The sequence below is a fragment of the Zootoca vivipara genome, chromosome 7 (assembly GCF_965207765.1).
Source record: "Zootoca vivipara chromosome 7, rZooViv2.hap1.1, whole genome shotgun sequence".
NCBI lineage: Eukaryota > Metazoa > Chordata > Lepidosauria > Squamata > Lacertidae > Zootoca > Zootoca vivipara.
Window position 1 is genome coordinate 3183655 of NC_142590.1, and position 13422 is coordinate 3197076.

Sequence of the window (13422 nt, forward strand, 5' to 3'; positions counted from 1 at the left end):
AAGGAAGTTTAAAATCTAAAATGGATGAGTAGGATTACTGTAAATAAAGACATGCTTAACTGCTGTAAGCAGAAAAAACACCTGCTCCAAAAATGGCAAATCAGTGTAGGATACAGTTCTTATGTCCAATTGCCTTTCTGCTGAGTATGTCTCTCAAACCAGGCACAGTACAAACACATCCTTGTATACAGAACCCTCCTTGGATTTGTCCCTTGCCCCTTTCTCGATACCCTCTCATCCAAAACAATTTATCCAGCTCCATCCTGAGACATCTGCAAGGATCTTTTGCCCCTTGTGCCTAGAAGTCCCCTTGTTCTCTTCCTTCAAAACTCATTTCCATGGGGCCTTTGGTCAAACACATTGCACACATACAGAGAAACTAAACAGAAGGCTGTGTGACTGAACCACTTTATTGCAGTCAAAGCTCAACAGCTTTGCAAAAAAACAACAACCCAAAAGTCAACAACTTTTGTGTCTGGATTTTCACTTTTTGAAATATGGCACCCCTAAAACAAATGCACTTGCAAATTGACCCCAAACTTACTGCACAGCGTCAAAATTCTGTCACAGGTGGACTGTTGTTGGATGCCCTTTAAATCCACCATCACATCGCGTCACTGTAGTTTAGATGTTCAATTCCATTAACCTCAGCAGAAATGCTTCAGAGCAGGCTGCAGCCTGGTGTCCATCCTGATCCATTATGTGTGGATTTGTCATCAGTGTTTCATTCTGATTGGATAATAGGAGTCCTCGATGATGTCATGCTTGTGTAATAAGTCCTCTTAGTTTTTCTGAAGGAGTTGCCAGGTTAATTCCATCAGAACAAAAGCATACTAATGCTCTCTTGCTATAGGTATTAAAGAAAGGAGTGTCAAATATCCTGGGGCAGTGAGATGCTGAGATTCAGAAGAGCCTAGGAGCAAATAGGTGGTGCCAGGCATATCAGGGATTGGAGGCAAGTGGTACATGGTGTGGGCAGATGAGTGGAAAGACAAATGGCAAAAGCTCTCATCACTCCTAGTAGAAAGGAGCTGCTTCTTTCAAAATCTGTGATGTGGCACAAAGAAGACAATATTCCTGTCTTCGTAGGGACACTTTTAGTTAAGTGACATGCAGGACAGCAGCACAGTAACTGCCAGAGTATCAAGAGAGTGGCAAGGGCAGTGCCCACTGTTGACATATGGCATGTGCCAAACGTGTACAGCCCTCCAAGCATGTAGGTTCGTGGCAGTGCAGCTTGTGCTGGAAGAAATACAGACTCCAACTTTTCACTCACTTCAGTCCTTTACTGACAGGTCCAAAGCATTAAGGCAGTTTCACTATACACATAAAGTACAGGCTTCCACCAGATCCCTAGTAGGCTTCAAATGCAAAGCAAGTACAACTCACAGCATACATACAGCACAGAGTTCAGAGATTTGTCTGTCCTCTTGCTTGGTCTACTGCACTTCTTAGATTTATAATTCTGAATCTCTATATGTTCAGATGCCTCTTAGGATATGATATCATCACCAAATTTGGCACAATAGTTCCCAAGGTAGAATGTCAGACTACACTATGTCATTTTTTAGATGCTAGGCATGACTTGGAAACCAAAACATCACTTTGGCATGACTTGGCACATTTTTGACATAGGTTCAACTGGCACTCTAGATTTCATTGCCAGACTCAGCATGAGGGTTCCTGAGGCTGGGGTGGGAGTATCTCTGTTGATGTTTGGATGCCAAGAGCCATTTTGAATTAATACGGCAGGCTGAAATGTGAGTTTGGTGTGACTTCACCCAATTTTTGTTGTGATGGGTCTCAAACCACAAATTGCATTATCCATTTAAAAAGAACCTTTTTTGTTGTTTCTAAAAAGTTCCAGGCACTGCCAGGAACACCCCCTTAGGTTGTTGTTGTTGTTGTTGTTGTTGTTTTGAAAAAGAGCTGTATAGCAAAATAGAGTGCCTCAAGAAACACTGCAGAAAAGAAATGACTGGTTGGAGGGTTAATTGTTTATTGACTTCCATACAGGAGTCTGCTGCTGCTGCTGCTGCTGCTGCAACCAGCTCCCTTCACCCCTGGTATCCTAGAACACGCAGAGAAATGAAACGGGCAGAGGAGAGGTGCAGTGGTGCGCAGATACAGCCTGTCATTGTGTGGGAAAGACCCTGGAGATGAGAAGTGGGCACTGGGAAGGCAGGGACCTTCAGTCCTCGCAACTGCTTCCTTGGGGCAAGACCTCCTGAAAAGAGTTGCTGAGACCACTGGGCAAGAGCTGTGGGTTGTTTCCTTCACTGGCCTCGGATGATTTATTGTTTAGTTGCTGACCTATGCTGACCTGTCTCCAGCCCTGACCACCAGAGATGATGGGAGCTGCATGTCCAAAAACATCTAGAGGGTCACAGGTTCCCCAGCCTCAACAGACCTTGCAAAGCCTAAATGGAATTTAGACTGCAAGCCTGCAGGCAGGGACTGTTCTGAATTTTTATTCACTTAATGCACTTCTTAGATTTGTAATTCTGACAAATTATACTCCTCTGAAATATCTCTCAATTGCTTTTACTACACCAGTACACTGTTTATTTCTAACACAGAGAGAAAACTTCAACCTGGAACTTCGAACTGCCAGGAGGAAGCAGTTTAAGACAAACTTCAGGCAAAAAGGGATGCGCGTGGCTGTAGTCTAAACCACTGAGCCACTTGGGCTTGCTGATCAGAAGGTCAGCGGTTCAAATCCCCGCGACAGGGTGAGCTCCCGTTGCTCAGTCCCTGCTCCTGCCAACCTAGCAGTTCAAAAGCACATCAAAGTGCAAGTAGATAAAATAGGTACCACTCCGACGGGAAGGTAAATGGCGTTTCCATGCGCTGCTCTGGTTTCGGCAGGAGCAGCTTAGTCATGCTGACCACATGACCCGGAAAAACTGTCTGCGGACAAACGTCAGCTTCCTTGGCCAGTAAAGCAAGATGAGCGTCACAACCCCAGAGTCGTTTGCGACTGGACTTATCTGTCAGGGGTCCTTTACCTTTACAGTACCTTTTACAGGCAAAAAGAAGTGGGTGAGAAAGGTTTAAGCAGCCCCTTCCCCACCACAAAGTGCCCTCTCTGCTAAGTTCTCTGCAGTGAAGAGGCAGCCACCAGGCTGTTATAGGCAAGCTGGGCTTTACATTAAAGCCAAATATAACAACGGTAACTTTACACTTACGTAATGAATGCACCATTGTCAGGTCAGGTCCACAGAAGAGAGTGAAAGAGATTACTTCAGTCCTGCTTGTCAACCAACAGTGCTGAATCCTATGGCCAGGCTAAGAAGAGAGCTGCAGAGGCAATGACTGTGTCATTTTTAAGGCTGCATGCATTTGTGTTCCAGGTCTAATTAGGAAAGGCTATACTGTGCAGATACCTTTGGAGCAAATGGCAATGGGTGCCCATTAAGGCCAGTGAACTGGGGTACAATCCATGGGAAGTTCTCCTTCCTAAACTCCACTGAAATGAATAGCAGCTGCAAAAGAGCACAGCCACTAAGCACAGGATTGAGCTTGCACACAGCTCCTGTATCTTCAGTAGAGCTTGGTCTGGATAGCTTTGGCATGATTTGTGTGCCCCATATTGTAACTAGTCAAAGTAATGGTGGTCATATGGACTTCCTGCTCCAAGCTTCCCTTGATATAGCATCTCCCCACTCTCTCCAAGCAAATCACATCTTGGAAAGCTTGATATCATAGGCAACCATATTGAAGTTGTCCCAAGCCAAGAGTTTCCTTTCTGTGGGATTGTAATCTACCATGCTGCTGTATCTGTAGCGATTCTCAAAGCGGATGTTCAGTGGTGCGCTCGTCCCTGTGTTAGTGGAGTAGATGAAATTGACAGTGGCCTCAGGGGATGAGTAGCTGCTGATGGTGTACAAGGAGCCACAAATCATGAAGGCATTTGCCACTGACTGCTTGCGGATGTTGGTTTCCCATGTTTGTTCAATCTCTATGGTCTCTGGGTCCAGTTTAGAAAGCACAATGGCCCCCTTTACGTTTTCAGTGCTGTAAATTACCCACAGCCCCATCTCATCAACTGCAAAGTCGATGTCTGTATAGCCACCCCATGAGTAGGGAAACTGTCCGTGGTAGCCAGCATTGGGTAGCTCCTTTTGGACTGTAATAACTTCAGTCTTCAGGTCATATTTTGCCATTATTCTAGACTTGCGCGTCTGAAAGTAGAGGGAACCCCGATAAACGACAGCTCCAGTGCTCTCCATGGATCGGGGCAGCACATGTACTTTGGAAGGGTGGCCTTTGGTGAACTGATCCGCATTGTTGTACTCAAAGACTTGGCGGACATCCGAACCAACGGTATCAACTCTCCAAGTTGTCTCTCGGCTGTAGGGAGAGATGGGTTCTGGGTCCCTCATCCACACGCCATACTTGCCAGCAATGGTCTCTGCCCTGCGGAAGGTCACTGGCTCACCAACCGATATGAGCACTCCACAGCCTGTTCCAGGAAATAAGTAAGCCAATTACTTCACGCCATTGCAGGATTTGAACTTGAGATTGAGAGGGAGGGGGGGAGGGGGAGGAGCTGCTCTTCAAATGTGCTATTTTACAGTTTGCCCCAAACCAAAGGCATTTTATGCATTTGTTTGCTTGCTACATAAAATTTATACACCACTTGATTGTAAAAAAAATAATCAAGGAAGCTTACAACCCTACTTTAAATCATACAAAAATTACCTCAACTTTCTAAGCATCTGAGTAGTCTTCACTAACAGGAATGTTGTAGGACGGGGTTTCAAACTTTCTAAGGAGACTCAAAATAGATGCTCCCTCTGATATTGGGTTTCCATGTAGTGTTCTACATGTGAAACATATGTGAAATGTTGCTTTATACCAGGGGTCAGCAAACTTTTTCAGCAGGGGGCCAGTCCACTGTCCTTCAGACCATGTGGGGGGCCAGACTATATTTTGGAAAAAAATATGAACGAATTCCTATGCCCCACAAATAACCCAGAGATGCATTTTAAAGATAAGGACACATTCTACTCATGTAAAAACATGCTGATTCCCGGACTGTCTGTGGGCCGGATTTAGAAGGCGACTGGGCCGCATCCTGCACCCAGGCCTTAGTTTGGGGACGCTGCTTTATACTGTTGCTTTGGAATAAACCATTTCGTGATATGGGTGGTGGGGAGTGGAAGGGAGAAAAAACAGGACAGGTTTGTCTATAAAGGAAGGAAACAGGTAATATATGGGAGTCTGGCAGTCAAAATGTGATTTTTCAGGACTAGCTGGCACTTCTGAAAGGGCAAACTGACAAGGGAGAGTTTCATCTTTGGACTGGTGAAAAGCGGGCTTAAAGGGAGGTGTTTGGGGCAGGATTCTTTAACTAGTGTGCTACAAGGAAGGGCAGGAGCCAGCATTGAGCAAAGCAAGGGAAATCGTCACCTGCCCAAGAGAGCTCTGTACCTGATTCTTCCCCCTCTGCGCTGGGGAGGCCAGGTGAGGGGCTTCCTTGATAGAGGCGGGATGCAGGAACCTCCACCAGCTCCGATTTGAGCTCTTGGTAGTCCAGAGTGTCTGTGTTTCCATTTGACTCTGCAGAGGAAAGCAGGGAAGGAGAGAGCAATAAATAAAATGAACACCCTGAAGGCTAAGGGGACAGAAAGAAAGATGAGCACTTTAGTCTGCAGTTAAGGAGCTTTGAAACAAAGGCTTTCCTGATGATAAAATTGCTTGTAAAGAATATAGGAAACGAAATTAGGGAAACAACCAGCTATAGGCCTACAGGGCTGGGGGAGGAGAGGAGAGAGAAGGGAAGTTCTCTGAGCAGTCAAAAGTCCTTGTGGGAGATTAAATTATGTCAGCTATTTGCTTCTGACTTGTGATGTTATGGAGCAATGGCATCGAATTAAACAAGTGGTGTCCTACACTTTCCTTGGTTAGATTCATTTTAAAGCAATCTTTCTTCACTTTTAAGGGACTAGCAGTGGGTTCAAGCAACCAATTTATTTATTACTGCCAAGGTAAGAAAAAGGAGAGGTGAAGCCTTGCTGCTTCTCGAAATGTGGAAGCTCAGATAGGCCTCTTGGTGTTGATGGAAATTTAAGCTTGTGTCCAACATAGCATTAATTTTGTTGTTAGTGCATAAATCCTTGTGCTCATATAGTGAGGGCATTGGATACCAGCCACTCTCCAAATGTGCTCAGATGTACTTCATCTCTCTCTCTCTCTCTCTCTCTCTCTCTCTCTTTGTGCCCCCTTGCAATTTTTTCCTGTTGTTAATAAATCCCTTATTAGAGATTTCATTTTTGACTTCAAGTAAACAAAACCAGCATCGGTTGAAGTCTCAGTGGTTTCATTGTCATTTCAGTTATCCCCCCACCCTGAATAATAATAATAAAAATGTAGAGTGTAGCGTTAGAAGGGATCACAAGGGCCATCTAGTCTAACCCCCTGCAATGCGGGCTTAAACCCACAACCCTGAAATTAAGAGTCTCACTGAGCTATCTGCTTTTCTGGAAACGACCCCCAGAACCAAACAAAGCTGGGCCTCTCTTTTCTTTCTCTAGTCATTGGCATAAGTCTCCTAATCTCAGGTACCCTTCCACAAAGGAGACATAAGCTTTTTGGCCTTACCTTGATGGAAACTGTTGCTCATTAGTAGTATAATTACTTTCCAGCTTGCTGACTGATATGTCCTGAAATGCTAATTATACTCTACTTTTGCTCCTGAGGCATCCCACTCTAAAAATATTCCCTGACAGACACCAGATCCCAGCTTCTATATTAATTCCACCGCCCCCTATTTCTGCCATCCTGTGACAGGGGAAATGATGCAAAGGCTTGTAAAAAGTCCAGCCTTGTGCTAAGCAGGTCTGTGCTAAGCAAACCTGGAAAGAGGCCTGTGAGAAGCATTTAGCCTCATTCAGATACCTTCTTGAGGTCGATTTAGTCTGTGACCGTTTAATAAAATTTGATTTGATTCTTGAGGTCACCCATGGATTACTCTGCCACAGGGGGAACATGACTCAATGGCCTTTCTGCAAATCACAGGGCATTTAGCAGCACCAACAGGGTGACACACTCAGGGTGATAAACCTCAGGTGAAACGGCAGGTCTGGTTACTTCCCCTTCCCTCCAGCTCACAAAATGGCATCCCATTGCAGTGTTTGGAAAGGTCAATTAAAATTACAAAGGGTTTGAGGCTCCCTTCATTCCTATGAAGAAAGGCTAAAAGATATGCATTTTGATTTAGGACAAAAGGATGACTGGGGGGGGGGGGTTCTTTAATTTCTACAGTACCTTGAAGGGAGTCCCTGCTGGCTGCCTCTCCAGCCTGGGGACAGTGTCTCGCTCTCAGCCGCTCCACCTCCTGCATGGTGTCCTCCAACCTCCTTCCCAGCTCCTTCCTCTCTTCCTCCAGCCACTTCTTATCCTCTTGCAAGTCAGACTTGTCTCGGAGCAGGTTGCTGATGGTGTACTCCAACCTGCCGACCTGTGTGTCCCTCTGGGCTTGTTCTCTCTTCAAACGCTCTACCTCTTTTTGAAGCGAACTCACCACAGAGGAGGAGGAGGAACTCCTTGCTGCTTGATTTCCATGCAGCTGGCTGACCAGGTTCTCCAGGAGGCTGAGCCTTGCTTTGGAGGACTCCAGTTCTAGCTGCTGGCTCTTGCTTTCCCTCTGGAGGTCCCCAAGAACAGCCATCACTTCCCCAGGGTCAGTGCAGCTGGCTTCGTTTGCACTGGGGACTGTGAAGGAATAGATGCAGCTGCCATCCTGGCTGTTTGCTTTGTGGAGGCGTGCAGTGCTCCCGAATGCTTCCCAAACCATCCAAGCTGAAAGCAACCAAGTCACCAGCTCCTTCATGGCTTCGCTGCCGCCTCTTTAAGCCCACACTGGCTCCCTGAGAAGCACAGTGTGCAAGCGGCATTCACCAGCTCTCTCTCACTTGTTCTGAAACTGAGCTCCTAGTGACCTCAATTTTATACAGCTGAGAACCAGGGAGATGCAGGAGAGGGTCGCTTTGCCAGAAGATTCGGCAGCGGGAGCGGCAGCGGCACAGACTTAATGGGAATCAACTCTCTTAAAGGGATCATGTTTCATTTACGATTTCATGGGAATATGAACCAGTGCCCATTCTTGGGATCCTTATCCTCAACACATACAAAATGTTACAGGTAGGTAGCCGTGTTGGTCTGAGTCGAGACAAAATAAAAAAATTCCTTCAGTGGCACCTTAAATACCAACTAAGTTTTTATTTTGGTATGAGCTTTCGTGTGCATGCATGCACACGAAAGCTCATACCAAAATAAAAACTTAGTTGTTATTTAAGGTGCTACTGAAGGAACATACAAAACTCTTAGAGGCAGATCTGCCACCCGTGTGGGTCTGCGGAGGGCATGGCTTCATGAGTCTGTCCATCTAGCAGTGGGGCAAGTTCAGGGTCAGAGAAGCAATTGCTCTGGAACAGTGAAGGTTTAAAAGTTTGCCAGCCGAAGATAGTTGGGATTCTACACCATAAAGATGTAACCATTAAACCATTTAGAAATGTGTTATTATGGAAATAAGTACTACAAAATATTGTGCTAAGTGCACGATTTAGTCTGGAATGTGAGGCATGAATGTTTTGTTCACACATTATTGCCTACTCCGCATCCAGTGTGCTCCCTCTTCTAGTTTTTGAAACTGCATACATATGATGTTAGCCACAATCCATATCCATCCTGTAATTTCTTGAGGAAAACCTGCCTTTACAACCCAACTAAGAAATTCAGGCTGCATTCACTTTGTACCTGAGACAGTCAGAGCCCGTGCGCAGAGGACAGCTTCCTGACTAGGGGTGGGTTGCAGGGGAAGGGAAACCCCAAAGGTCTTACGTGTCAGCTGAAGAAGTGTGGTGGAGTCTCCTTCTTTGGAGGTCTTTAAACAGAGGCTTGACAGCCAAATGTCAAGAATGCTTTGATGGTGTTTCCTGCTTGGCAGGGGGTTGGACTAGATGGCCCTTGTGGTCTCTTTGATTCTATTCTATTCTAAGAACCCCTCACACCCCTCTGATGTGGACAGCACTGCAAAGTGCAGCGGGCAGGTTGAGGGGGGGGGCAAAGGCTTTGCTGTATTTCAAGCTGCTGTTTGCATACCCTAAATTTCATTGTTTTCCAGTGTGTTTACACATTTTCCCGTAAGTTAATTGTTCATCCCACATTTTTCAATGTGCTTCAATGCACTTCCCTGCCACTTTGCAAACTGCAAAAAAATTGTGGCTCCCCATCCCGTCATCCCATGGATTTATTGCACTAGGGTGACAGGACACTTAACTCACTTAAAATGTTCAAGTCTAAAGTTCCAACATGCACTTGAATCCCTCCTGCAAAATAGTGACAGTCTGTAAAAGGTAAAGGTAAAGGGGCCCCTGACCATTAGGTCCAGTCGTGACCGACTCTGGGGTTGCGCACTCATCTCACATTATTGGCCGAGGGAGCCGGCGTATAGCTTCCAGGTCATGTGGCCAGCATGACAAAGCTGCTTCTGGCAAACCAGAGCAGCACATGGAAACACCGTTTACCTTCCCGCTGTAGCGGTACCTATTTATCTACTTGCATTTTTACATGCTTTCGAACTGCTAGGTTGGCAGGAGCTGGGACCAAGCAACGGGAGCTCACCCCGTCACAGGGATTCGAATCGCTGACCTTCTGATCAGCAAGCCCTAGGCTCAGCGGTTTAACCACAGCGCCACCTGAAGGCACTCTAAATATTGCTATTCAGTGAAAGGAAGAATGTTCCTAAATTCTGTTCCTAAAACCTGTTGAGATTTATGCTGTTGGCGTATTTTTTCCTCCGCAGAGACAGGGGAACTATTAGGAAGGTCCTCCCTTGGAGGCTGATAGATCCAGTGGGATTACAAATGGCTCTAGGACCTCAGGAACATCTGAATGGCTTGGGCTATTAACACGATCACCCCTGAGCACTCTCACCAACTTTGTGGAGCCCGATTGGTCCCCGGTATACTCCAGAGCTTAGGGCGAGGAGACAAGCTGGGAAATGGCTTGAACAGTGGAGAAAAGATTCAAATGAATGCAACCGAACACTGGTAAGGGGTCATTATTGAGCCTACCTAGTGGCAGTGAAGACAGCAAAAGAGGCCTACTTTGCTGCCTCCATGGCATCCTCATCATGTCGCCTGGCAGAGCTTTTCCAGGTTGTACAGGGCCTTTTACAGGCTGGCCCAAAGGAGGTGGTAGAACCAACAGTGGCTCTCTGTGACTTGTCTGCAAAGCATTTTGAGGATAACATCGCTTGCGTCTACCAATACCTTGACTGCTGTTACAGCAGATGAATCTCAAGGGGTGTCCAGAGCACAGTCTAGTCCTGTTGTGTTGATGGCTCAACGATGTGGACAAGGTGCTTGGATCAGTCACTCTAGACCCTTGCCCCTCGGGGCTGATGAAAGCCAGCAGGGAAGGAACAGCTGGCTGGGCTAGGGAGGTGATCAATGCCTCTTTACAAGAGGGGTGGTCCCTGCCTGTTTGAAGGAGGCAGTGGTAAAACCACTCCTTAAGAAACCTTCCCTGGACTCACAAAATCCAACTAACTACTGGCCAGTTGCAAATCTCCCTTTCCTGGGCAAGGTTCTGGAGCAAGTGGTTGCAGACCAGATCCAGGCGCTTTCGGAAGAAACTGATTTTCTGGATCCATTTAAATCAGGGTTTAGGCCTGGTTTGGGCGCCCTGTTGAGACAGAGACAGGGGAAATGTGTCCCTGCTAATTCTCCTCAACCTCTCAGCGACTTTTGATATCACTGACCAGGGTATCCTTCTGGAGCAGCTGTCTGCATTAAGAGGTGGGTGGCACCGCTTTGCAGTGGTTCAGGGCCTGCTTGGATGGTCATTCCCTGAGGGTCTGCCCTGTGGAACCTTCAATGTGGAGTTCCTCGGGGCTCAATCCTATCCCCTATGCCAGGCATGTCTAACAGGTAGATCGTGATCTACTGGTAGATCACTGGACGTCTGTGGTAGATCACCGGTAGATCAGTGGCTCTCCCCAAAGAAGCTAAAAAAACTTTGGCTTCCCTAAAAAAAGCTCAACATCTTTGCCCTGCACCCCTAAAATGACCTGAACCACCCAAAACAGGGCTTTCCTTCCTAAAAAAAAAAAGAGCTCAATGTCGCTTTCCTCTTCCCTAAAGAAGTTCAACAACTTTTACATGAACCCCCCAAAACAGGGCTTTCCTTCCTAAAAAAAAACTCAACAACTTTGACCTGAATCCCCCAAAAGGGGGTAGATCACTGCCAGTTTTTAACACTGTGAGTAGATCATAGTCTCTTGGAAGTTGGCCACCCCTGTCCTATGCTGTTCAACATCTACATGAAACTGCTGGGTGGGGTTATCCAGAGATTTGGAGTACGTTGTCAGCAGAATGCTGATGACACTCAGCTCTACTTCTCCTTTACATCTGCAGGTGAGGCAGTGGAAATGCCTTGATAATGGACTGGATGAAAGCCAAAAAACTGACGCTCAATCCAGATCCGGAGTGCCTTCCATCAGCTTTGGCTGGTGGCCCAGCTACGCCCCTATCTGGACAGGAATAGCATAACTACTGTTGTCTATGCTCTGGTAACCTCAGGGTTAGACTAATGCAATGTGTTATATGTGGGGCTGCCGCTGCCTCTGAATGTTGTTCAGAAACTTCAGCTAGTGCAGAATTCAGCGACCAAGTTGCTCATCAGAGCAAGATGGTTTGAGCATTTTTCACTGATCCTGGTCCAACTGACAACCAATTAGTTTCCAGGCCCAATTCAAAGTGCTGGCTTTGACCTATAAAGCCTTAAACGGCTCAGGACCGCAATACCTGAAGGACCGCCTCTTTCCATATGAACCTATCCAGACCCTGAGATCATCTTCTGAGGCCCTTATTTGTGTGCCTCCACCTTGAGAAGCCTGGACGATGGCAACACAAGAATGAGCCTTCTCTGCAGTGGCTCCTCATCCGTGGAATGCTCTCCCCAGGGAAGTTCGCCTGGCACCTTCATTATACACCTTTAGGCACCAGGCAAAAACGTTCCTTTTTAACCAGGCATTTGGTTGATCTGATTTACCTCCTATACCCTTTTAAAACATCTCCTTGGGGGGGGGTTATTGGGTTGTTTTGATTTTATCTTTCGTGGTTTTATATTTTCATTTTGTTCTGTGAACCGCTCTGAGACCTCCAGGTATAGGGCAATTTATAAATTCAACTACTACTACTACTATTTCCCAATTTAGTTCCTGCTATCATTTGGGTGCCCAGTGTCACTATTGTAACTGCCAAGCCTCAAAGCTCTGGGGCCTGAATTGCATCCTCAACTGAATGGAAGCTATTCAGGGATGTTGAATGCAAGGCCTGACATGCTTTATTCTGAGCCACTTGGAATTCCAGATATTTCCCTAGAAATCCCATCCATCCCAAAGGCTACAGTCTGCTAGTCTACCACACTAACCTAAGATGCTGGTTTTGCCTTCTCCCATAACCTCCACACAGCTCCCTTACTAGACACTGCTTGCTACATACCATGTAAATAATTATCTACACAACACACTCCATACGTGATGCACCAATGTTTTCAAGAAGATTATCCACAAAAACTTCAAGTTCTTGCCACACTCATGTCACATCAGTATCACAGAAAGTTTATTGTCAATTTATAGCCAAACCAGCAAGTCCCCATTTGCTAAAATCAGTAGCAGAAATCAGACACTTCCAGGAATGACATCCAATAAATGAAAAACTTCTCTCTCTCATACACTCACAAACATAACCTGCCATATATATGATTGTAGCTTTAGCAGCATTTCACTGTTATCTTTTTGCTACTCAGTATTCTGATCACAAGAATACCAAATTATACAAATTACAGCAGTGCACAGAATGATCGTTTATTATTTCTCTCTTTCCCTTTTCACACCAGTCTTTTACTGGGGATATAATCCGCCACACATCACTTGTCCAAGGCAAAGCAAGGGCCATGGCTCAGTGGCCAAGCTCATGCATGGAGCAGGTAGGAAGTTCCAGGCTCAATCCCTGGTTTCTCAGGTAGGAAGGCTAGGAAAGACCTGTGTCTGGAGAGCTTCTGCCAGCCAGAGTGAACAATACTGGATTCAGATTGATATGCTCCCATGGAGGAGGTGTCAACAGGCCACGGATTGGATTGCAATACTAAAGAGGAAAAAGTAAAAAACCAAGGTCTTTTACATTTAGAGGGAACGAACTGTGAGGGGTTTAGAGAAGCAGTGGGGAAACTTCCAGCCCTGGGCCACATTTGGCCAGGCCCACCCTATCTTGGCCCACAAGGCTGTTTTCCCCAAACTACGCCCATCTGCCCGACACCTGACATAACAGGTGGGTGGCATCAAGGTGGGGACAGTGAAGAAGCGGCTGAATGGGCTGTGCAACCAACTTCCCCATGGAGAACTTGACC

General features: G+C 46.2%; 1 protein-coding gene and 1 pseudogene across 1 annotated transcript; one reads left to right on the forward strand and one right to left on the reverse strand.

Moving 5' to 3' along the window:
• Nucleotides 1-396: 396 nt before the first annotated feature.
• On the reverse strand, nt 397-7941 carry MYOC (myocilin). The gene is made up of 3 exons (XM_035124284.3): nt 7273-7941; nt 5437-5565; nt 397-4465 (listed from the first exon to the last, which is right to left on the reverse strand). The coding sequence occupies exons 1-3, from the start codon at nt 7835-7837 to the stop codon at nt 3681-3683; spliced, it is 1479 nt and encodes a 492-aa protein (XP_034980175.2). The 5' UTR covers nt 7838-7941; the 3' UTR covers nt 397-3680.
• A 198-nt stretch (nt 7942-8139) lies between these two features.
• LOC148684956 (uncharacterized) lies at nt 8140-10761 on the forward strand (annotated as a pseudogene).
• The last annotated feature ends 2661 nt before the right edge of the window (nt 10762-13422 follow it).

Bases quoted from the DNA above. Each gene is read 5' to 3' on its own strand.
- MYOC (XM_035124284.3), bottom strand. From the start codon at position 7,837: ATGAAGGAGCTGGTGACTTGGTTGCTTTCAGCTTGGATGGTTTGGGAA. The intron at 5,566-7,272 runs GTACTGTAGAAA...TTTCCTCTGCAG, and splicing joins CAGCAGGGACTCCCTTCAAG to AGTCAAATGGAAACACAGAC. The intron at 4,466-5,436 runs GTACAGAGCTCT...TTCCTGGAACAG, and splicing joins CGCAGAGGGGGAAGAATCAG to GCTGTGGAGTGCTCATATCG.